Here is a 25,256-nt window from a genome sequence, read left to right as displayed (position 1 = left end):
ATGGGATTTCCCAGGCAAGAATACTAGAGTGGGTTGCCATTTCCTCTTCCAGGGGATCTTCCCAACCCAGGGATCAACCTTGCTTTTGCTCCATGCTCTTCAAAAGGGACAGTTGGGTTTTTTGGTCTCTTTGTATTTTGGGGGCCAGAATTTGCCCCAACTGTACATGCATTCACATGCATGTAGTTATTTTTAGTCTCATACAGTTTCTTTGTATTTTGCCATTTGAGGAGAGATGTGTCCAGGTCAAGCATTGCAGCACTGCATTGAAGAGTCCAAAGCCCCAGCCGGTCTCACTGATTCAGATTTCAGAGCTACTGTGTAGTCACTGTGACTCTGCATGCTGTTAAAACTGGCACATACTCTTTTCCCTTCCAGTAATTTTTTATCCCATTCAGCTGACCATGACTCAGGACTTATCTTCTTTTCCCAAAATGGAACTTCTTGCATGTTTTTTTCCTTGAGTATAAAGCTTGACTCGTCTAATATTTTCAACCACTGTGCTCTCCTGCCTGTTCCCTTTCCATCATAGCACTTTTCTTGGTTTTAATAATATATTACTAAAGTAGTGTCTGTCTCCCTAACTAGATAATTGTTAAGCTTCAGAAGGGCAGGGACCATGCCTGTTTTGTTCACATTTTTATTCCCATTACATGCAGGTGAACACATGGTCCTCCCTGCATGGTAAATGAATAATAACAATAATAAAAACCTTCCACATACTTTACAAATGGCAAGCAGATTTCTGATTCATTAGCTCAGATTGTTATTGTTCATGCCATGATCATCTTTTGAAAAAGTCACAGATCTATGAAGACTAAATCCACTAAAATATATACACAAGCTAATTTCAAATGCAAGCTTCCCAGGTGGCTCGGTGGTAAAGGATCTGCCTGCCAATGCAGGATTAGCAAAAGATGCAGGCCAATCCCTAGGTTTGGAAGATCCCATGGAGAAGAAAATGGCAACCCTTCTCCATATTCTTGCCTGGAAAATGCCACGGACAGAGAAGCCTGGAGGGTTATTGTCCATGGGGTCACTAAGAGTTGGACATGACTGGGCACATAGCACAGGGCAATTTCAAATGGGCATTACAAGTAGTCAACAATCATTTCTAATTTCACCTTAATTTTCTGACACTTCTCTCATATTGTCTCTTATATTCTCTCACTTAGGAGATCTGATCTGTTTAGTTGAGTAGAAAGTGATCAACTAGTTTGAGCTCTCTCATCTACTCTTCATTTCAAAATAATTTATCTTTTCAGGGTACTTTCTAATCTCTACTTTCTTTTTTTTTAAAATTTTTTTAATTTTAAAATCTTTAATTCTTACATGTGTTCCCAAACATGAGCCCCCCTCCCACCTCCCTCCCCATAACATCTCTGTGGGTCATCCCCATGCACCAGCCCCAAGCATGCTGTATCCTGCGTCAGACATAGACTGGCGATTCAATTCTTACATGATAGTATACATGTCTAATCTCTACTTTCAACATGGAAGGCACAGCAGTCTGTTTTCTCCAGATACTCTGGGTTCTTGCTTCCTTAATCACTCCCTTCTATCTACAGCAACTACAATCTCTTCCATTTATCCATTTTGCTCTGTCCTCAGATTTTCATTTATTCAACAAATATTTATTAAACGCTTACTAAATACTTTGCATTGTTTTAGTCTCTTTGAACATATCAATGTGTAAATGCTAATGGAATTTATGTAGGCGTGGAGGGAGACAGACAATAAATAAATATGCAAATTATAGCATCATTGACTCAATGGACATGAGTTTGAACAAACTTGGGAGATAATGGACAGGGAAGCCTGATGTACTGCAGTCCATGGGGTCCCAAAGAATCGAACAGGACTGAGTGACTGAACCAAAAAGATTTTATTAAAGAGAAAAATAAAGCAGGGGAGTAGTTTAAGAATTGAGGTGGGGTGGGGGGGCTTCAATTTTAAAAAGGGTCAGGAGAGGCTTTACTGGGAAGGTAACAGAGCCCTGAAAGAAGTGACAGAACTAGTCTCATGAATATCTGGGTGTTATGGGCTGAATTGTGTCTCCTTTGAAATTCATGTGTTTAAGTCCTGACCCTAGTACCCCCTCCAATGTATTTGGAGAGAAACCTTTTAAGGAGGAGATTAAGTTAAAATGAGGTGGTAATGAGGGCTATGATTTGGCCCATGTGGAAGCTGGAAAACCAGTGAAAAGTGTTTTATACAGGAAAGACTGATGTATTGGGTTAGCTATTGTTGTTCAGTTGCCAAGTCCTCTCTGACTCTTTGCAACTCCAGGGACTGCAGCAGGCCAGGCCTCCTTGTCCCTCACCATCACCCAGAGTTTGCCCAAGTTCATTTCCACTCAATCAGTGATGCCATCCAACCACTTCATCCTCTGTCTGGGTTTATTATATAGATGATAAAATGAAGATGGAGAATCATCTTTTGAATTTAGCAATGGTGGCCACAGCATGAGCAGTTTGGTGGAGTTGTGGGAACAAAAGTAGTGTGTTTGACAAGGGGACAAGAGGAATCGAAGACAGTTTTTCCTGTACTGAGAAACTATGAAATATGGTTGACTGTGGAAGGGGACGTGGAGGGTTTTGCTTTTGGACTGAAGAAATTAAGAGCATATCTGTATGCCAGTAGCTTAAATAAAATAAGATCTTCAAAATTTTGATGGGGATATAGCCTCACATATAGCCACACAACTGGTCTCATCTTTAATGCTCTTTTGAAAACACTGCTGAGGAATTCACAGCAGTTGGGTTGTTTCTAAACCACAACACTCATCTGCTCAGGAATCTTCAGGGTGTCCGGAACTGCATGAAAAGTTCTAATGCCTTGGCCAAACATTCAAATCTCCAGTTTGGCCTTTTGCGGTTTTCTCTCTTTCTTGCCCTGTTAGCGAACTACAAAGCATGGCAGACCAGGATCAGAAGGCTTGGATGAAAAGACATGGTTCTGTAAATAACTACTTATGTGACTGTAGACAAATGACGTAAGTGCACCAGGCCTGTGCTCCTTCTCCTTTCTAACAAGAAAGGGGCGTGTCGGATAGACTAGATTGCTGTAGGTCACCGAGGAAATCAGCATCTCTAAACAAGCGGTAATTCCCAGCCCAGTGGCTGGATCTTCTACCCAACTCACGTTACCCCTTCCACTTTCAGGAACTACATGTTTTGTGCGGTCACTTATTTTTCCTGCTCTTCTTTTGAGTTTCCAAACGGACCAGGCTTTACAGCGGTAACTCCTTGAAGATCGGCCGCCACCCCACCACCAGGGACTCGCCTTTCACTCTTCTTTCACTTGGGACTGTCCTCTCCGCAGTCAGAATCCGCCACGTAGTAAGTGCTGCTTCCAACCAATCAAGAAGAAATTATCTCAGATTTTTGAGGGACATCCGCTTCCACCAATGCTCTTCAAATATTCTCTAGCGCCTCGCTTTGAGGGGCGAGGCCAATCAGCACAATGGCCAATCTTCTCTGGGGAATGGCGTTCTGGGTACTGCCAAATCAACCAATCAGGCAAAAAAACCGCCTGGAGGGGCGTTTCTCATTGGTAAGCGCGTCCGGAAGAGGGCAGGCCTCCGGCTAAAGGCAATACGATTTGATTGGCAGCTTTGCTGTTGACAACCCAGGAGAGCCCACCTGCTCCAACAAGACTAGCGTCGGTGCCGAGAGTGGCAGAGTCTGCAGCCAGTCAGCGAGCAGATGCGCGGAAAGATCGTTCAATGGGCGATGTCCGGGGGAGGCTGTCACTCAGGTGGCGCTGACGGAGGCCGGGCTAAGACGTGGCCGAGGGAAAGCTGCTGGACTTCCTGACCGTCTAGGCGGCGGCGGAGTCCCTAGCGCGTCCTCGCCTTGGTCGGGGATTCTGAACTGCGGGAGAGGCGGGCGCCGGTGGCTACACCTCCATGCCGGCTCGCGGGGCGGGCCGCTGATGGAGCGCGCCACCGGCCCGGGGTCGCTGGCACGGACGCTGCTACTGCCGCTGCTTCTGGGGCTCGTGGCCGGGACAGTGGCCGCGCGGCGCACCTCTGACCTCCTCGCACCGACAGCGGAGGCGGCGTTCGGCCTCGGGGCCGCTGCGGCTCCCACCTCGGCTACGCGGGTGCCGGCGGCGGGCGCCGTGATTGCGGCCGAAGTGACGGTGGAGGACTCCGAGGCGCTGCCGGCAGCTGCAGGCGAGCAGGAGCCGCGGGAGCCGGAGCCGGAAGAGGAGCCCGATATTCGGCCGTGCGGCAGGTAAGGGGCGCGGGTAGAGCATCGCGATCGCTGACCCCTGGAGGCGACTTGTTTATGCGCGTGCGCCGCGGAGGATCCGGGGGCCGCGGTCCCCCCTCCGCCGCGACATCTAGCTGGCAGAGGACTGCTGGTGACCTAGGGGAGAGAGCGGGGCCGCCTGCCCATCCCCTGGACCAGAGAAGGGCCTCACTCTGCTCCCTGGCACCCGGTTGTAGTTTTCTGGTGCGAGCAGCATCCTCAAAGGTACCTGGAGGATGCTCGGAGAACGGAGTGAGAAGTGGGAAAGAAACGTTACTTTCTTTGCTTTCGACCTTTACTCGTACCGCAAGCAACTTACAGCACCCCTCATCGGGTTTTTTTTTTTTTTTTTTAATGAATTACCTTATGCCTGTGCTAGTGTGACAGCTCTATGGGGAAAGAACTTCATAAAGAGATTTCAGCATTTTTCTTTAAATACATCCCTGTAGTGCCCACGCACCAGGGTTGAGGTCAGTATTTCTCTGAGATCTGTGGAACACCTGCATTAGAACCGCCCGGGGATGCTGGTTGACTGTACAGTTTTCTAAGTCCCATTCCAGATTGACTGGATTAGACTTCCTTAGGGTAAGAAACTGGAATCTGCACATTTAATACGCACTGCAGACAATTCTTGAACACACTAAAGTTTAGAAGCTATGGTTTTGTTTGAGTTTCGGCAGTTCTTTGATATTTAGAGGGTTTAGTATATAAACATTTAATATAGGGCTGTTTTGGTTGAGTTGTTTCATCTCCTAAAAACGTTTCTTCAAGATACATGTTTTAAAGCACTTTTCATGGCTGGGCACACATGTGAGGCATTTTAATGGTAAATTATTTCGCAGATGACTAACTAGCACACCCGAGGAGAAAGTGAGATCCCATTTAATGGATGGAATAGCAGGAGCTTTAAGTAAATTAAACCAGAGAGGGTTACTGGATTAGAAAGTATTTTAAGTTTAAATGTAGTAATGACTAGATTATGACAAATTAGTTTTACTTTTTCAGTTAAATATCAGAGCTTTGATCTATATGCCTGGGTGAGGGCGCTAAGTCACTTCAGTCGTGTCCGACTCTGCGACCCTGTGGACGGTAGCTCGGCAGGCTCCTCTATCCATGGCATTCTCCAGGCAAGGATACTGGAATGGGTTGCCATGCCCTCCTCCAGGGGATCTTCCCCACCCAGTGACTGAACCCACCTTAGCAGTGGGTTCTTTACCACTAGCATCACCTGGGAAGTACTAAAATTTTAGAAACACCCTTTGAATGTTTATATGTAGATGATTTTAAAATGCCAAACATTTGACAGAATGTTCAGAGGTTTTGCTAATGAATTAGCTAGCTATCCAGAAAGAATGTTTTTATCTGTCTTAAACTTCTGAAGCACTTGCCCAAAGTGAGTTACATGAAGTAGAGTAGTTGGTTTCATTTTTCTTAAAATACAGATCCACTGGAGCAGGTATTTATTGATGCTTAAAAGACTCCCCCCACCCCCCATAATGATGCCCTGGGGTTACAGAGGTTAGGCAGATAGCTCCTGTCCTCCAGCAAGAGGTGCAGTCCAGCAGTAAGGATTAAATAAGATGACAATGACATTACAGGGCAGAAGCAATGCAAATTAAGTGCTATCAGTGTCCCACGTTTCTTGTGGTGTTCAGTGAGTGGTACTGGGGTGAGGTAGGAAAGAAAAAAAGAAAATACTATGGCAGAATGAGTTGCTTCCTCAAAAGTGGGTAGAAATGTGGTGAGCAGAGGCTGGACTTGAAACAGCGAGGGGGACAGCAGCTGTGTGTTTAGGGAGGGCTTCCCAGGTGGTGCTAGTGGTAAAGAAAATGCCTGCCAGTGCAAGAGATGCAAGAGACTCGGGTTTGATCCCTGGGTCCGGAAGATCCCCTGGAGGAGGGCATGGCAACCCACTCCAGTATTTTTGCCTGGAAAATTCCACAGACAGAGAAGCCTGATAGGCTGCAGTCCACAGGGCCCCAAAGAGCCGGACACGACTGAGAGCATACACACACACCCATTATTTTGTTTGTATGCATCTGTGTGTATGTGTGCATGTGAGTGACCTGTAGGTACGAAAGAGTTACGAACATACGTACATATGTGCTGGGCAGGGAGGGGTAGACGATAAGGCCAGAAAAATAGGTTGCAGCCATGTTGTATATATACAGCCATATGCTGGTAACATCATCATCACCTGGAAACGTTAGAAATCCAGAATCAGGCCCCGCTGAGACCCACTGAATGAGTATCTGCATTTTAAGAAGATCAGCCTGCAGTTCACATGGACACTACAGTTTGTTCATTTGTTTTTGGCTGCACCCCTTGGCGTGTAGGATCTTAGTTCCCTGAATGGGTGCATGCTAAGTCACTTCAGTTGTGTCTGACTCTGTGATCCTATGTACCAGAGCCTGCCAGGCTCCTCTGTCCATGGGATTCTCCAGGCCAGAATACTGGAGGGAGTTGCCATTTCCTCCTCCAGGGGATCTTCCCAACCCAGGAATTGAACCTATGTTGTTACGTCCACCTGCATTGGTAGGTGGGTTCTTTACCACTAGCACTACCTGGGAAGCTCCCTTAGTTCCCCAACCAGGGATCAAACCCATGCCCCCTGCAATGAAAGTGAGGAGTCTTAACCACTAAACCATCAGGAAAGTCCCTCATGTACTACAGTTTGAGAAGTGTTGTGTAGAGTATCTCAAATGCCAGGCCTGATCTAAGTTTGTGCTTAGGGACTGTTTCTCTGGCATTACGGTATACAGTAAAAAAACTTGAGGTGTGGAAACCAAAAGGAGCATGTTATAACAGTGTCCGTGAGAGGTGCACTGTCCAGTGGATAGAGAACAGAGTGGGTAGAGTTGAGAGATTGCAGGTGGAACCTTGGTTCTTGGCAAATAAATTGATTCATCCTCTCTTGGCACCACCAGCTAAAGATGCAGATGGGATGGCTAGGGAGTAGAGCACAGGTGGAAAGTGGAAAGATTAAGGGGAGGGGGGGGGAAGGTAACTGGGTTGGTGTTGGACATGGTGACTTGGCAGTGCTGGCAGGAAGTCTAGAGGGAGAGATTAAGTAGGAAACACTGCCTGCAGGTGGAGAGATGTCAGGGTAAATGGTTGAAACTGTGCAAAGAGGAGCTAGGGATAAAAACTTCAGGAAATGCCCTTTATGTTTTGGAGAAATAAGTCGGCAAAGGCGACAGGTACAGCTGGCCAGGTTGTACAGCAGGCATAGGGTGAGGACTGAGAAAATGAAGGTAGTGGTAAAGATCCTGCCTACCAATGCAGGTGGATGTAAGAGAGGGTTCAATCCCTGGGTCAGGAGTGACAACCCACTCCAGTATTTTTGCCTGGAAAATCCCATGGACAGAGGAGCCTTGCAGGCTACAGTCCATAAGGTTGCAAAGAATTGGATGACTGAAGTAACTTAGCAATCAAGCAAGCATACTTAAAGAAAGGGTTAAAGATTCATCCTTTTTGGGAATTCTCTAGTGGTTCAGTAGTTAGGACTTTGAGCTTCCATTGCTGGGGGCTTAGGTTCAGTCCTTGGCTGGGGAACTGAGTGAGATCCTTTAAGCCACACTACACGGCTCCCTGCTCCCCCCAGCCCCCAAAGAAAAGATTCATCCTTTTTGGCCTCACTTCCTCAGTCCCTCACTGTTAAACCTGTTGAGATTGCTGATCTTCTTTATATATGCAGAAAGTGCAAGCTTGTATAGACAGGTTGGAAAAGAAAGGAATAGGAGAGGAGGCGAAGGTAGCTAGCTGGCAAGCAGAACTACTTTTCTCAGAAAGAAAAAGAGTGAAAAGAGAGGAGTTTTGCCTGCCAGAGAATAAGAGATCTTTGGCAAACAGAATTGGTTAGGATAATATGGGCTGGGGTTTAGGTGTCTGCCCAGTAGCTTAAGATAGTATGGAAAGTTGGAGAAACCTTGAGTAAGTAAATTGGTAGAATCAGCAAGAGATAAATATGTAGTTTGTAAAAGACTTTTTTTAAGTGCGCTACAGAAAAAAGTGAAAGAAAAAGAGAATATCAGTTCTATAATAATAAACCAATATCCTGTTTATTTAAAGAAGGAAGATTAGGGGAACAAGTCTGGATTAACCAAGTGTTTATTGCAGATAACTGTGAAGAGCCATCCTTTGCAAAACTTTTAAAAGTAGAAGGTGGGAAATTGAGATCTTTGTCTTTACAGGTTGTCTTTTGTCTCTCAAGAAGCAGAATGCAACTTGCTCATTCTTTTTTTTTTTCTCTTGATGGAATTTTCATTTTCTTGTGATGGAATTTTCAGTCTAAATGCTTATTCTCCATCTCAGGCATATAAATGAGTGAATAAACCTTTTTTTTTTTTCCCCTTTAAAAAGTAGCTAAAATGAACTTGCTTTTCTTGTAGCAGTCTTGTTGTCAGCAGTTCTTCTGGTAAATATTACATTTAGTTGAAATTTAAATGAGATGGTCATTGCAGAGTGTTGGGAAGAAAGTAAAAATCTCATCTCACTGTTCGGTTTTATGCATGCACGTTGGCGTTAAATGATGAGTTATGAGTTTTCTGACTTAAGCACAAAAAGCAAACTGCAAGGTGTCATTTGGCATTCTTGTGATGGGTTGAGCATCCTCAGATTGACATCTGACAACCTTGGAAGTTGTAAAGCCCTAGTTTTAGCTATCACACCAATTTTTAAAGTATTATGTTCCTTTTGCCTCTGATTCCCCTCTAACAAAAGTATCACTACATTTGACATTCATTTCATCTCTCATGCTTCTTTAATTTGTGCATCTGTAAACTGGAATTTTTGGATTTAATGAGTTGTAACAGGAAAACACTTCCCAAATATAAGATGATTTAATTCCTCTTTATTTCTTTCTCCTCTCTATCCTTTATAGGCTGGTCTGATGTGAATCAATGGCTTAGAAATCTAGTCTTCCTCAGATTTTCAAATTCATAATCCTTTTTTTTCCAACTAAAATGACCATTGAATAATAGAATTACAGGATACAGTGTTGAAAGGAAACTAAGTTATCTGTTCATGTTTCTGACCCCAGACTTTTTTTTTTCACTTATTTAAAGTTTTTTATTTTGTAATGGGGTCTAGTTGGTTAATAATGTTGTGACAGTTTCAGGTGTACAGCAAAGGGACCTAATCACAGATACCATGTATCCATTCTCCCCCAAATTCCCCTCCCATCCAGCTGCCACATAATACTCAGCAGAGTTCCATGTACTATACAGTAGATCCTTGTTGCTTACCATTTTAAATATAGGACTATGTACATGTCCATCCCAAACTCCCTAACTATCCCGTCCCCTCGGCAACCCCAGACTTTTAAAGCTGACTAAGAATCACACTGAAAGAAGAATTTGTGCATAACTTTCAAGTCAGGCTATAAGCCAAAGTAAATACACTTGGTGAGTAATGGATTATCCTTCCTGTCTATAATTGTCTTTTTAGTGTGATTGACACCTGGACTCTGGCTTTGAGATTGACAGAGTTGAGGAAACTGTTCTGTATTCACACTCCTGGGTGCAGAAGGTGACCTGTCTTTATCACCTGCTGTAAGCTGTGGCTCCCACATGGTCCTTCATTCCATAAATACTGTCTGGAAACTCCATCGGGTTTTTTTTTTTTTTTTTTTTTTTGGTAAGATAGGAGCTGATTGTATATTTCTAGTACAAAACATTTTAAAATGCAGAAAGTAAAGCTGGTAGGTTTTAGAACTAAGTGTGAGAGGGGGAAATTTTTTTTTAAGTTTTTCAGAAAGAGACTTACAGACTTAAGAGAACAAACTTATTATGGTTGATGTGGGGGGACGGGTAGGTAGGGAATTTGGGATGGACATGTACACACTGCTATATTGAAAATGGATAAGCAACAAGGACCTACTGTATAACACATGGAATTCTGTTCAGTGTTATGTGGCACCCTGGATGGGGAGTTTGTAGGAGAATGGATACATGTATATGTATGGCTGAGTGCCTTCACTGTTCACCTAAAACTAACACACTGTTGTTAATTGGCTGTGTGCTAAATTACTTCAGCCACGTTGGACTCTGCACCCTGTGGACTCTAGCCTGCCAGGCTCCTTTGTCCATGGGATTCTCCAGGCAAGAATACTGGAGTGGATTGCCATTTCCTCCTCCAGTTAATTGGCTATACCCCAATACAAAATAAAAAGTTTAAAAAACATTGTTTTAATATTTTCCACGCTGTTCTATTTGTCAATAACCATTTTATTTAAAAGATTTCGTAGAATAGAGCAGACAAAGTGCTTTGAAAATGTTTAATTCTAATTGGAAACGGATATCTGCTGCTCTCACTTGGTTTACAACATTGAAAACTTAGACTGTATTTCTGTAAGGCTTAGCTGATATGTCAGTTATATAGTTAGTAATTTTTGGCACTATATTTGTTTGTATTGAGGGCATGACTAGTCTTGTGGCAGGTTTAAATAAAGGAAGTTTGATCTGAAGATTTACTTAGTAGGTGAGGACTACAAAGTAAAGTCCAATTAATACATTCGTTTTTCAACAAGAATATATGCTTCCTTGAGTGCGAGCATATATTTTAGTCAGAGGATTCTTGGTTACATTTATAAAAAAGCAGATTTAACCCAATCACATTTTTAATTTTGTGACGGTTTTCTTTTCCTATGAAAGGAAATGTGCAATTTTAAAATAAGCAGTTGTTAATGTAGAAACTATTCAATCGATAGAACTTTCTACTGTCACCTACTTCTGTTTCAAATGGGAAATTTATTCAGGCAAAGTTACTGTATGAAAGAATTCAGCATTTACTTATCAGACTCTGATAAACTTAATTATAAATAGGCAAGGATTCTGGGTGATGGAAGTCAGAGCAAACAAAATTTTTTAAAATTGGTATTTATTGTGGCCTAAGAGCATTTCTGCTCAGTTAAGGGCATAATCAGAGCAATAATAGGATGTATGCCATTTTGATGAGATTTCTGGGGGGGATAAAAGCTACACACTATAGTAATATAGGAGTCGCCACTTATGTAGACATATAGTTAACAGAGTAGTTGAATTAGAGTTTTAAAAAAACCCCAAACTTATACTTTGCAGTTCTGTCCAAAATCTCTTTTAGGTGCGTGACCTTAGCCAAGTCGCATCTTTTCACATCTTTCTCAGTTCCTTTTTTGTTTTATGTGAGTAGTTGTATCCGCCCTAGCAAAATTTATTCATCCAGCGAACATTTACTGCATCTTACTAGGAGCTCCACACTACTGGGTGCTGGGGATGGATACATGGGCTGTCCTTGAGTCCAGGCCTGAGGGGGAGCTGCAAGTGTTAAAGAATTAACTGTACTGAAATGGATGATAATGACATAAGAGGAGTTTGAGAGCGAAGAGAATGAAGACATCAAGTGAGCAAGCCCTTGAACATGAAGTGTCAAGGAAAGTCTCAGCTGCTGGGATGATGTGAGCACAGGCTCAAAGCTGTGGTTGCTAAACCAGGGCTCCGGGACCCTTATGTGCTTGCTTGGGGAGCCAGGAGATTGGTTCTGTGTTTTCCAAACAACCTAAGGGAGATTGGCCATTCACTGAGGAGAAAGCTAATTAAAAAGTCAAGTTTTCTCAATTTTGCACTGGAACTAAATACCAGACTTAATTAGTAATATTAGCTCTTTCTTTCCAGAAGTCTTGAATATTGTGATTAGTACTTAAATAGTTTCTCTAAAGAGAGGAAAATTCATTAGAAGTGATATTTGGGGGACATATGAAATCATTTAAGACATGAGACAACCAAAAAATAAAGAAGAAAAAGACATGAGACAAGAGCCAAGTTAACAAAGGAACTTTGTTCAACGAGTTAGAAGCCTAGGTTATGCCAGATTATGCGTGATAGCAAGTAGTGTGGCCTTTATTCAGTGGGCACAGGGAGCTGTGAAAGTTGATCAGATCTCAATTATAGAAACAAAACTGTCAGAAGAGTGGAGGAAGGAAGAAACCAGAGGCAGGAAGTCTTTTTTTGTTCATTTGTTTTGGGTTTTGTTTTCTGTTCATTTTTTTAGTCTTTTTTTTTTTTTTTTTGGTTTGTTTTTGTGTAGGTTGGACATCTTTTTAAGATGTTCTAATGTCATAGAACAAGGCCACTGGGATGAAGAAGAATGAAAAGATTTAAAGGAAGCTTGAAAAACAGATCAGGAGTACACGACTGTTGCTGAAATGCAGGGGGTGAGGGAGGAGGCAGGTTTCATTTCTGATATAGATGTTCAGTGATAGGGTGGATGCAGAAAGCCTGGGGAGAGAAGGGACGCTTTCTGAACACGTTGTGGTGATGCCCTGCTGAAAATGCTGAACTGGGGTTGGGAGAGGGACGAACTGTAAATACTACATTCGTTTAGGGAGCTGTCAGATTACACATACAGTAAGTGATGGACGTTGGATAAAACTAGAACTCCTCGGACCACATTTTGGAGATTGAAAGCTGTCAGGATGGCAGGTGAGGATGGGGGCAAGGACTGGTCTAGAATGGGAGACAGCCAGTGTTCCAACTAAGGGCTTCCCTGGTGCTCAATGGTAAAGAATCCGCCTGCTGATGCAGGAGACATAGGAGACACAGGTTCAATTCCTGGGTTGGAAAGATCCCCTGGAGGAGGGCATGGCAACCCACTCCAGTATTCTTGCCTGGGAAGTCGCATGGACAATGGAGCCTGGTGGGCTATAGTCCATAGGGTTGTAAAGAGCTAGACACGACTGAGTGACTGAGCACACTCACTGTACTCCAGCTGCCACTGGAGAGACAAACCTGATGAGGGGAGGAGACCTGGCCTCAAGAGAGGTCATCGCAAACCTTTCTTGAAAGGGGCTTTGAAGAATCACACTATAAGTGAGAGAAAGTGCTTGCTGCTGAATCATCCAAACAAATGACTTTGTAAACTGAAGCAACCTGTAAGCGAGAGGAATTTCTAGAGTTTGCTGATAGCATTGATCAGTAGGCCATCTTCATCCCAGTAATGGATTATTATTATTATTATTATTATTTTACTCCCAGGAAATCGCCCTTTGAGGTAAACCACTCTTTGCCAGACTGGTTTTATCTTGAGACTCACCTCAGATACTTGTTAAGTCACCATCTCTGAAACCCCTCTGCAGAGGGAACCTCTGAATTTTCACTGGTTTTTAACAAGCACTCCAGATTATTTTGGTAATCAGGTCAATTTGAGTTATGCTGAGCTGGGTGAAATCGTCCTGTTTTATCCATGAGAAAGCAATTTGAATAGAACCATGAGCAGAACAACAGCAGGGCCGTGGGGATGGGTACACAGGGTTGACTTCAAAGCTCTGATTCTTTCCCCTGGAAATGCTGCCTGTGTAGTTCTTTTGATTTTTAAATAAGTTAAAGAGTTTTTCATCTCGTTCATAGAAACTGCCAAATAGAGTGGATCATGGCGAGATAAATGGCCTTAGATTCTCTGTTTGTTTGTTTGTTTTTTTTTAAGGAAAGGGGAGGCCTTGATGTTTGTTCTAAGTGCTGCATCTTATTTTGACCTCTGGTTGTTCTGCATCCAGCTGGAGGACTGCTTTTCAGCAGTGTCTGTCTCCTTCATGTGGCTCTCAACCAATAGTATTTCAGAGCATCTCTCCAAGAATGTGATAAGATGTAACCGTCTCAACTGTTAAGTATCTCTTTGCCTTCCAGCTGTTACTTATTTCCAGCAGCAGCAGAAGGGAAAGCCCTCTTCCAGTGATGTGCTTAAGACAGAGCCCATAAATTGTAGCAGTGGGGATAATGAATTTTTTTTTGACACCTGACATGGGCTTCCCAGGTAGCTCAAGTGATAAAGAATCCACCTGCCAATGCAGGAGATGCAGGAGGCACAGGTTCCATCCCTGGGTCAGGAAGATCCCCTAGAGAAGGAAATGGCAACCTATTCCAGTATTCTTGCCTGGGAAATCCCATGGACAGAGGAGCCTGATGGGCTACGTTCATGGGGTCTCAAAGAGTTGGACATGCCTGAGCATGCAAGAATTGACAGGGTTTGTTATGGAAATTTCTGTTATTCCCATTAAGAGGAGTTAAAAAGAATTAAGGATACACCATTCAAATCTGAAAACCAGATTATACTAAATATCAATGGCCAGTTAAGAGCGTGATGTACTTAACTGTTCCTGCCTGCATGTTTTTCTTTCTTTCGCTTATTGCTTGAATTCACACATACCCTCTAGATACAATTCATCATCTGAAAATATCTTGTTTATTTTAAAAAGCAGAATCTTTACATAAGACATATGCGTCTTTTTTAAAAAAGGGTTTATTCTTGGCTGTTTTGTCTTCATTGCTGCTTGGGCTTTTCTCTAGTAGTGGTGAGCAGGGGGTTGCTCTCCATTTGCAGTGCTTTGAACCCTCACTGTGGTGGCTTCTCACCTTGTGAAGAACGGGCTCTAGGCACGCGGGCTTCAGTACTTGTGGCACACAGGCTCGGTAGCTATGGCTTGCAGGCTCTAGAGCGTGGACTCAGCAGTTATGACAGATGGGCTTAGTTGCTCAGCAGCATCTGGGTTCTTCCCAGACCAGAGATTGAACCCATACAGCAAAGTGACTCAGTTGTAAGTATATAATATACTCAATTTTATATATATATATATACACACACACATATATTATTTTTCATTTTCTTTTCCCTGGTGTGCTATCAGGTATGAATTTTTATACCTTTCATCATGATATAATTTTTTGGCTTACTTTATCCTTCTCCTCCAACTCCCAGTAGGTCTCTTTAGGATGTGAGATAATGTGTGGGGAAGGAAGTCCAGTTGTTCCTTTGCTTTTGGTTTGTTACTTAAAATTACCAGTTTGTAGTATGGCGAAATCTTTATTTTCATAAATTCAGTTCAGTTGCTCAGTTGTGTCTGACTCTTTGCGACCCCATGAATTGCAGCACGCCAGGCCTCACCAACTCCCAGAGTTCACCCAAACCCACATTCATCGAGTCAGTGATGCCATCCAGCCATCTCATCCTCTGTCGTCCCCTTCTCCTCCTGCCCCCAATCCCTCCCAGCATCAGTCTTTTCCAATGAGTCAGCTCTTCACATGAGGTAGCACAAAGTACTGGAGTTTCAGCTTTAGCATCATTCCTTCCAAAGAACACCCAGGACTGATCTCCTTTAGAATGGACTGGTTGGATCTCTTTGAAGTCCAAGGGACTCTCAAGAGTCTTCTCCAACACCACAGTTCAAAAGCATCAATTCTTTGGCACTCAGCTTTCTTCACAGTCCAACTCTCACATCCATACATGACTACTGGAAAAACCATAGCCTTGACTAGATGGACCTTTGTTGGCAAAGTAATGTCTCTGCTTTTCAATATGCTGTCTAGGTTGATCATAACTTTCCTTCCAAGGAGTAAGCGTCTTTTAATTTCATGGCTGCAGTCACCATCTGCAGTGATTTTGGAACCCCGAAAAATAACGTCTGACACTGTTTCCACTGTTTCCCATCTATTTCCCATGAAGTGATGGGACCAGATGCCATGATCTTCGTTTTCTGAATGTTGAGCTTTAAGCCAACTTTTTCACTCTCCTCTTTCACTTTCATCAAGAGGCTTTTTAGTTCCTCTTCACTTTCTGCTATAAAGGTGGTGTCATCTGCATATCTGAGGTTGTTGATATTTCTCCTTGCAGTCTTGATTCTAGCTTGTGCTTCATCCAGCCCAGCGTTTCTCATGATGTACTCTGCATAGAAGTTAAATAAGCAGAGTGACAATATACAGCCTTGACGTACTCCTTTTCCTTTTTGGAACCAGTCTGTTGTTCCATGTCCAGTTCTAACTGTTACTTCCTGACCTGCGTATAGGGGTCTCAAGAGGCAGGTCAGGTGGTCTGGTATTCCCATCTCTTTCAGAATTTTCCACAGTTTATTGTGATCCACACAGTCAAAGGCTTTGGCATACTCAATAAAGCAGAAATAGATGTTTTTCTGGAACTCTCTTGCTTTTTCCATGATCCAGTGGATGTTGGCCATTTGATCTCTGGTTCCTCTGCCTTTTCTAAAACCAGCTTCAACATCTAAAAGTTCACGGTTCACGTATTGCTGAAGGCTGGCTTGGAGAATCTTGAGCATTACTTTACTAGCATGTGAGATGAGTGCAATTGTGCGGTAGTTTGAGCATTCTTTGGCATTGCATTTCTTTGGGGTTGGAATGAAAACTGACCTTTTCCCGTCCTGTGGCCATTCCTGAGTTTTCCAAATTTGCTGGCATATTGAGTGCAGCACTTTCACAGCATCATCTTTCAGGATTTGAAATAGCTCAACTGGAATTCCATCGCTCCACTAGCTTTGTTCATAGTGATGCTTTCTAAGGCCCACTTGACTTCACATTGCAGGATGTCTGGCTCTAGGTAAGTGATCACACCATCGTGATTATCTTGGTCATGAAGATCTTTTTTGTACAGTTCTTCTGTGTATTCTTGCCACCTCTTCTTAGTATCTTCTGCTTCTTTTAGGTCCATACCATTTCTGTCCTTTATTGAGCCCATCTTTGCATGAAATGTTCTCTTGGTATAGATAGAGAACTAAATTAAATTAACACTTTTATTCACTTGATAAATTTATTCATTTGCTAACTGAGTAAGTTCTCTGAAGCGTTTCAAAGGAGTTTACTTGAACTGGCTTGTCTTATTTTCTTTGAAAGGTTTCAAAGGAGACTGCTTGAACTGGTTTGTGTTGGTCAACTTGTAGCTTTACTTTGAATTTCTGTATATTATATATGAAGTAGAATAGATTAAAAATAGCATTTTATAATCCAAACCAGGAACATAACTGTCTATGCTTGGAAGTTGTATCATCTTTGAGAAGTAGACAAATATACCTAACAAATTCCTAGAAGGACTGTTCAACACATCTTTTCTTTCCACAAATATTTATTGAGAGCTTGTCGTGTATCTGGGGTGTATGTTCCAGGATGCAAAGGAACAGCAGGTACAAAGATCTGAGGGAAAATTACACACAATGTGTTTGAGGAATTGGGGGAATCAGTCTGGGGATATTGATTTTAGGTATATGAACACTGAGAAGCCTGTTACACAGTGTGAGTCTGGCAGGCAGTTAGATATGTATGCCCAGAGTTCAGGGAAGGGGCCTGGAATCAGAAATATAAATTTGGAAGTTGCAAATGTATGTTGTTATTGTTGCTGTTGCTCCTAGGTGGCTTCAGTCGTGTCCGACTCTGTGCGACCCCATAGATGGCCGCCCACTAGGCTCCTCTGTCCCTGGGATTCTCCAGGCAAGAATACTAGAATGGGTTGCTATTTCCTTCTTCAGGGCATCTTCTCAACCCAGGGGTCAAACCCACGTCTCCTGCATTGCAGGTAGATTCGTTACTGTCTAAGCCACCAGGAATAGATGATATTTTAATCTAGGAGAGCATGAAAGAAAAGTACATGTAGGTAGAGGATATTTTTGGAGATAGGAGAGATGAGGAGCAACCAGGAAACGAGACTCAGAAAGGAAGCTTAGAATAGAGAAAAAATAATCAGGAGAGAATGGTGTCCTGGTAGCTGTGTGAAGGGTGGTTGACGGAGGATAAACAACCAGATCCTAATTGTGTGTGTGTTATTCACTAAGTGGTGTCCCACTCTTTGCGACTCCATGGACTGGGGCCCCTTCAGGCTCCTCCCACTGTATAACACAGGGTTGTTCAGTGGCTCAGTCGTGTCCGACTCCTTGCAACCCCATGAACTGCAGCATGCCAGGCTTCCTTGTACTTCACCATCTCCTGGAGCTTGCTCAAACTCATGTCCATTGAGTCGGTGATGCCATCCAACCGTCTCATCCTCTGTTTTCCCCTTCTCCTCCTGCCTTCAGTCTTTCCCAGCATCAGGGTCTTTTCAAATGAGTTGGCTCTTCACATTCAGGTGGCCAAAGTATTGGAGCTTCAGCATCAGTCCTTCGAATGAGTATTCAGAACTGATTTCCTTTAGGATTGACTAGTTTGGTCTCCTTGCAGTCCCAGGGACTCTTGAGAGTCTTCTCCAACACCACAGTTGAAAAGCATCAATTCTTCAGCACTCAGCTTTCTTTATATTCCAGCTTTCACATCCATACATGACTACTGGAAAAACCATAGCTCTGACTATACAGATCTTTGTTGGAAAAGTAATGTCTGCTTTTTAATATGCTGTCTAGGTTGGTCATAGCTTTTCTTTCAAGGAGCAAGTGTCTTTCAATTTCATGACTGCAGTCACCATCTGCAGTGATTTTGGAGCCCCCAAAAATAGTCTCTCACTGTTTCCATTGTTTCCCCATCTATTTGCCATGAAGGGATGGGACCAGATGCCATGATCTTACTTTTCTGAATGTTGAGTTTTAAGCCAGCTTTTTCACTCTCCTCTTTCACCTTCATTAAGAGGCTCTTTAGTTCTTCTTGATGTAACACAGGGAATTACATTCAATATCCTGTAATAAAGCAAAACGAAGAATATAAAAAAGAACACAGATGTATGTAACTGAATCATTTTGCTGTATACTGGAACCTAACGCAACACTGTAAATCAGCTACAATTTGTTTTTTTTTTTAAGTGCCAGTAAACTAGGGGGAAAAATGTAGCTGATAGAGAACAGGAGAAGTGGCTGGTCATGTGCTACTGGATGGTCAAGTGAATGGGATTTGTGAAAGGCATGGGTGAGTCCCATGAAAGCCTTTTCAATGGAGGGGTAGAGGCAAAAACTTGATTAGAAATAGTTCAGTATAGGAAGGGGAGAGAGGATTTGGAGACTAAAACTACAGAACACCTCTTTCAAGGAGCTTTGTTCCAAAGTGGGGCAAGCAATGGATTGGAAGCTGGAGCAGGGAGAGTTGATCATTATGTTTAATCTGGTTTGGTTTTTAAGTTGGGAGAAATAGTAGCAGGTTTGATGGCTGGGGGTGGGGAGTGCCGTGTTAGCGAAGAAATAATTGATGGGAAGGCAAGAGGAGAGGTTTTGAGGAACAAGTCCTCACATATGCATGGGGAAAGACCTGTTGCCTGAATGGAAGTGTTGGGAGCGGATGGGAATGTGGACAGTTCATTTGCAGTACTAGGAGGCGAGGGGGATTTCATGGGTCCAAGTGCTGATACATAGAGAGATGAGATGGTGGGATCTCTTGATTATTTCTGTTTTCATTAGTAAACACGTATCTAGGAGGCCTAGTCCCTGAGATATACGAGCTTGGAAGAGGTAGTGTAGGAAGTTTGAGGACAAAAGCAGAATGAAATAGTTAACCCAAGACAGTGGGAGAGGATAGACTAGGAACCATATTATGATTGTGGAACAACATTTGTAGCCCTTTTGATGTTGATGGTATATGGATAAAAGTGAGACCTGTCAGCATGGTTATGTCTGTCTTCAACTGCCCAGATGCAAGATGGAGCAAAGGCAGAAAGTTGAGTTTAACTCAGGTTGGAGTTCTGCTAGTCCAGTGTGATGTGTAGGAGAGGAAAAAGGGAGTTGAAGGCATGAGCAGGGAAGTGCTTAAGATGAAAGATGTGGAATTTAAGCTGGATAAGAGGAACTTCGTTGGCAGTCTGGTGGTTAAGACTCAGCATTCCCAATGCAGGGGTCCTGGGTTCAATCCCTGGTCAGAGAGCTAGATCCCACACTCGGCAGCAAAGATCCCTCATGCGAGAACTAAGACCGGTGCAGTCAAGTAAATAAACACTATCTTGGTTTTAAGGAAAAAACCAAAACCAAAACGAAAAACTGGATAAGGAAAAAGTAAAGGCATAATGGTAGTGAGGTTCAGGGTAACAGTGGTAGGATCAATAGCTAATAGATTTTGGTGGGGTCAGAGAAGTAGAGGAGGTGAGCTGAAAAGAGGAGTTGGTGGCTTGGGGTTGGATTCTTAAAATTTCAGTGAGACAGAGAAGCTGTGATAGGTAATGACAAGGTCCTAGGTAGGGTCTGATCATGGGAATGACTGAGGCAAGGTCGACAGATCATGAAAACCCACAGAATGTGTTAATAGTGACAATGAACCAGGAGCCCAGAATTCCCAAGGAATGGAGCCAGCGACCCAAAGATGAAAAGTCGATTATTAGGAGGGGTAATGGATGCAATGATTTGATCCTGAGGGTTTTTAGAGAGGAAGGAAAGAAAATAGTCTAGAAATGGTAGCACGGTATGAGGACTACACTGGATCTGGTAAGGGTGATGGAGAAAAAAACATTCTCATAGCTTCTGAAGGAGTGTCCTCAGGTTTCTGTTAGAGCAAGAAGGTGAGTGGACATTCAGGGGAGGCTGTTTCAGGGTGAAGGCTTCGGGAGTTGGGGAAATACAAGAGTAAAGGACAGAAGAGGGTATGTTGAGTTCCAGGTGGGGATTAGAGTGTGGGGACGAGGAGTGACCTTGGACTTGGGGCTTTTCATAAGTGGCACAAGCAGATAAAGGGCATAGTGCAGTTGTCTTGGAGGGCTCAAGACGAGGTGGAAAGACTGCAGGTGTCATGGGGATGTACCCCTGCTCCCTGCCCTTACAGATAGGGGCCGGGGAGCAGCTGGCTCCTTTCTTGCATTCCTTATTGGCTGCACTGGGTCTTTGTTGCTGCTCTTTGGCCTTCTCTGATTGTGGTGTGTGGACTTCTCCTTGTGGTGGCTTCTCTTGTTGTGGAGCACAGACTCTAGAGCTTGGGCTCAGTAGTTGTGGCACACAGACTTACTTGCACCATGGCGTGTGGGGTCTTCCTGGACCAGAGATCAAACCCATGTCCCCCGCACTGGCAGGTAGATTCTTATCCACTGGACCACCAGGGAAGTCTGGGAGAGGCTGGTTTCTTTTGAGTGTATGCCTTTGATATCTTTTTAACTCTGTCCTTTTCATTTTGAATTTTACAGATCATTAGTGATCATCAGCACTTTAGATGGCCGAATCTCTGCCTTGGATCCTGAGAATCATGGGAAAAAGCAGTGGGATTTGGACGTGGGGTCTGGTTCCTTGGTGTCATCCAGCCTTAGCAAACCAGAGGTGAGAATTTTCTGTTATGTGTTGACAAGGAAACTTAGTTAAAATGAGCACTTGTTGCTATTACTAGTAGATATTTGCTTATAGGACTGGGGCTCAGGAGCTGATCACCTAGGTGTGGGGGGTGTCTGTCTCTAGCAAGCTATGTTCCCTGGAGGCATTTGCTTAGCTCTTCTTTCCCTCAGTTCCCCATTCTGTAAGGTGAGGTGGATGGTGTAACCTACTTCTTAGGATTGTTTGGGGCCTGGAATGAGTTAATTGTATAAATGAGTAATTGAGGATACTATCTGCTGTACCAATAAAGCTCATTATCTGAGCTGTAACATGATCATAATTTCTTCTTCCTAACATCATCATCATCACCACCACGAGGTCCCTAGGAATAATAAAACAAGTGTAAACAACTGTGTTTTAACAGTTGGAAATACATATTGCAAAACCCCATGAATTATTCCCTATGTGTTCCCTCAGTTGTCCATCTTAATTTTAAATATAATTCATCTGAAATTTTCTTGTAATTTTAGACAAATTGGATTATTTGCAATTAGTTGCTTTCAAAACTTTTCTGGCACGTGACTCCTGAACTTGTGCAGGTGACTTAGCCCCTCAGAGCTTTAGCATCTGCATCAGTAAAGTCATGACATTGCCTACCTACCTCAATGAGAGGAGCAGGTTAAGGGGAATTAAATGACAGAAGTTTATTTTTCTCACCTTTAGTCTAGACTCAGATGAAGTCTCTCTCCTTTTCTGGCACTCTACCCTTTTGTTTAAATCATTTAAAACAGGTCCCTCTTTTGAGTTATGACTGCTGACATAGAAGCAGTCTTCTGTTTTCCAGAACATTCTCAGCCTTTTACCTTGTTCTTAGAGGATAATCACTAGGGTACTCTTCCTCCTCCTGCCCGCACCCCCACTCTTTTTTTTTGGCCTCATGTTGTGGGATGTGGGATCTTAGTTCCCTGACCAGGAATCAAACCCAAGCCCCTTGCAGTGGAAGCATGCAGTCTTAAGCACTGGACCACCAGGGAAAGTGTTAGTCTCTCAGTCATGTCTAACTCTTCGTGACTTCGTGGACTGTAGCCCTGCCAGGCTCCTCTGTCCGTGGAATTCTCCAGACAAGAATACTGGAGTGGGTAGCCATTCCCTTCTCCAAGGGATCTTCCCCACCCCGGGATCGAACCCAGGTCTCATGCATTGCAGGCAGATTCTTTACTGTCTGAGCCACCAGGGAGGCCCCTCTGGAGCACCAGGGAAGTCCTCCATTTTTCCCCCTTTCGTTATCAATCTTTCCCTTTCCAAAAGCTTTTAAGCTGGTAACAAGTTTGGGAAAAACCTAGCATGAGGGCCTTGAGAATGACCTGATTAGTGGTGATGGAATATTAGGATGGAAAAACTGCTATCAGTGACCCCACTGCCCTCTAGAAAACCCAGGTTGAATTGTGTTCTGGAGCACCCAGGCAGATACTTAAGGAGATGGCACTTGCCCAACCTCCACGCTTGCTGTGTGCTAAGCCTTGAGTAGACTTTCAGAGCGCCTGCTGCTTATCCAGCAGTATGCTGAAAACATCTGTTGAGAATCATGAACTTCTGTGTTGTGAATTATTAATATAAAAGCACTTTGATTATAAATTAAGTTACAAATTTTGAATCAGGTGCCATAGTCAAAGGAATCATTTATGAGAGTCGTTTATTTGTGTCCTCCTGGGATAATGCCTGGGCATGCACATTTTGCTTTATTTTCAAACTAGACGTAAACGATGATGAGCAAAATCAGAAGACTGTAAGCTGTTTACACCTGAGGTAACATTCTGGTGTGTTGTAGTGGTGTAAAGCATGTGTGCTTTTACAAACTAAAATATGCATACTGACAAAAAGAGAAATTGCACGTTATGACAAATGGTTGTGATAACCTGAGTGCCATTGAGTGTGTTTAAATTATAAGCAGCTGGTCAACCTTGAAGCTTTTCTTACGATAGCAGCTATATTAGCTGTTTTTTAAACTACAATTCAATTTTCTCACTGTCCCTACCATTTTCTGTGGTTTATTAGGGCTCTCTTGTTTTTTGTTTTGAAATTTATTTATTTTAACTGGAGGATAATTCGTTTACAGTGTTGTCATGGGTTTTGCCATACATCAGTAAGAATTAACCGTAGGCATACATGTGTCTCCTCCATCCTGACCCCCCCTCCCACCTCCCTCCCCACCCCATCCCTCCAGGTTGTTACAGAGCACTGGTTCTGGGTGCCCTGCTTCAAATATCAGACTCGCACTGGTTATGGGGCTCTCTTGTTTTAAATGTCCTGTTTCTAGTTTAATAGAAGACAACTTGATGTTCCTGTATGCTTCTGCCTTCAACATGTTGCATTGTTGTTTTGGTTGAGCTATATGAAGAAGAAAATCCACAGGTAGTTGGGAAAAGAGAGTATTTTAGTAGCCTTTTCAGATAATTGTGGTCATTCTTTTTGGTGCTACACAAGAACAGGTGAAGGTTTCTGGAAGGTTAGTTGCCCTGTGGAATCTGAAATCATATCAATGAGCAGTTGTACTCTGTCGCAGTAACATCCATTGGCCTGTCTTGCTTTTTACTCATGCAGGATCTTCTAACATCATTGGGAAAATATTGATTCATTGAGTTACACAGATCTTCCAAATGTTGACATATTTCCTTGTAGAATGTTTTGTAAAGTCAAACTTTTTATTATCCCCACCAATCTCGTGAGAAGATCCTTTAAGTACTGGGAAGCTCACATGGGAAGATACAGCTTTTACAAGATTCTAATTTTCACTTGGCAATTTAGATTTGATCATTAACATAGTCAATTGTTTTCCTCAAAGTAAGAGGTTCACTTTGTTTCTTTTTGAGAAAATGTCTGCCAGATACCCAAGTCTCATAATCATAGCTTTTCTCTCAGTTTTTCAAGTAAAAATGGAGCTTTGTGAGCAGTGCTGCTAGTTCAGCTCAAAACTCAGTCTCACAAGTGCTTTTTCTCAAAACATGCTTCCGTTTGTGGCAGAAGTCCTTAATGTGTACCTCCTGGTTGGTTGGGCAGAGTAGTAGAAAGGTATGTATTTGGGTCACAACTGGATGAAATTAATTGTTATTGTTTCATCAGAACACTCTTTTTTAAAGAAATTTATTTTTAATTGGAAAATAATTGCTTTACAATGTTGCAATGGTTTCTGCTGTACATCAGCATGAATCAGCCATAGGCATACATATGTCCCCTCCCTCTTGAATATCCTTCCCACCTCCCTCCCCACTCCACCCCTCTAAGTTGTCCCAGAGCATCGGATTTGAGCTCCCTGCATCATAGAGCAAATTCCCACTATCTCTTTTACATATGGTAATGTATATGTTTCAATACTGCTCTCTCAACTCGTCCCACCCTCTTCTTCCTCCACTTTGTTCATAAGTTTGTCCTCTATGCCTGCATCTCCATTGATGCCCTGCAAATAGGTTCATCAGTATCGTCTTCCTAGATTCTATATATATGCATATATATATATATATATATGTTATTTGTTTTTCTCTTTCTGACTTACTTCACTCTGTATATAGATTCCAGTTTCATCCACCTCATTAGAACTGACTCAAATGCTTTCCTTTTTGTGGCTGAGTGATATTCTATTGTATATATGTAGCACTTCTTTATCCATTCATCTCTCAGTGAACATCTGGGTTGCTTCCATGTCCTAGCTATTGTAAATAGTGCTGCAATGAACGTTGGGGTATCATCAGAACATTCTTGAGTGAAACTTTTTTTCTTCTATTTTGTCACAAGTGAAGATTCCAGGACTACAAATTGGTGCTAGATTCAGGCTAAAGCACCAGTTTTAGTTATGGTTGCTTCTCCACCATAAATGCAAATATCACCCCAGGGAAAGGCAAATAGCACCACCTTCTTATGAAAACCACTTGACCATCTGCACTTGAGACAGAATCCACAGACCATGCTTTCAGAGACCAACTGATCTAGTATATAAAAAAATATTAGGAGAGTATTGGTAAGGTTATAAACATTAACAAGGAGAGAGAACAGGT

General features: G+C 42.8%; 1 protein-coding gene across 2 annotated transcripts in view; it reads left to right on the top strand.

The window, feature by feature from the left end:
- Positions 1 to 3,777: 3,777 nt before the first annotated feature.
- The window catches only part of EIF2AK3 (eukaryotic translation initiation factor 2 alpha kinase 3), an 82,148-nt gene continuing 60,669 nt past the window's right edge, over positions 3,778 to 25,256 (top strand). For both annotated transcript variants that reach the window (XM_004005901.6, XM_060413869.1), the window contains exons 1-2: positions 3,778 to 4,241; positions 21,087 to 21,216. In XM_004005901.6, coding sequence (XP_004005950.2) covers positions 3,937 to 4,241; positions 21,087 to 21,216 — 435 coding nt within the window. In that variant the 5' untranslated portion in view covers positions 3,778 to 3,936. The remainder of the gene's footprint in view (positions 4,242 to 21,086; positions 21,217 to 25,256) is intronic.

The sequence above is a fragment of the Ovis aries genome, chromosome 3, assembly GCF_016772045.2.
Source record: "Ovis aries strain OAR_USU_Benz2616 breed Rambouillet chromosome 3, ARS-UI_Ramb_v3.0, whole genome shotgun sequence".
NCBI lineage: Eukaryota > Metazoa > Chordata > Mammalia > Artiodactyla > Bovidae > Ovis > Ovis aries.
This window is presented reverse-complemented; position numbering and strand designations above follow the sequence as displayed.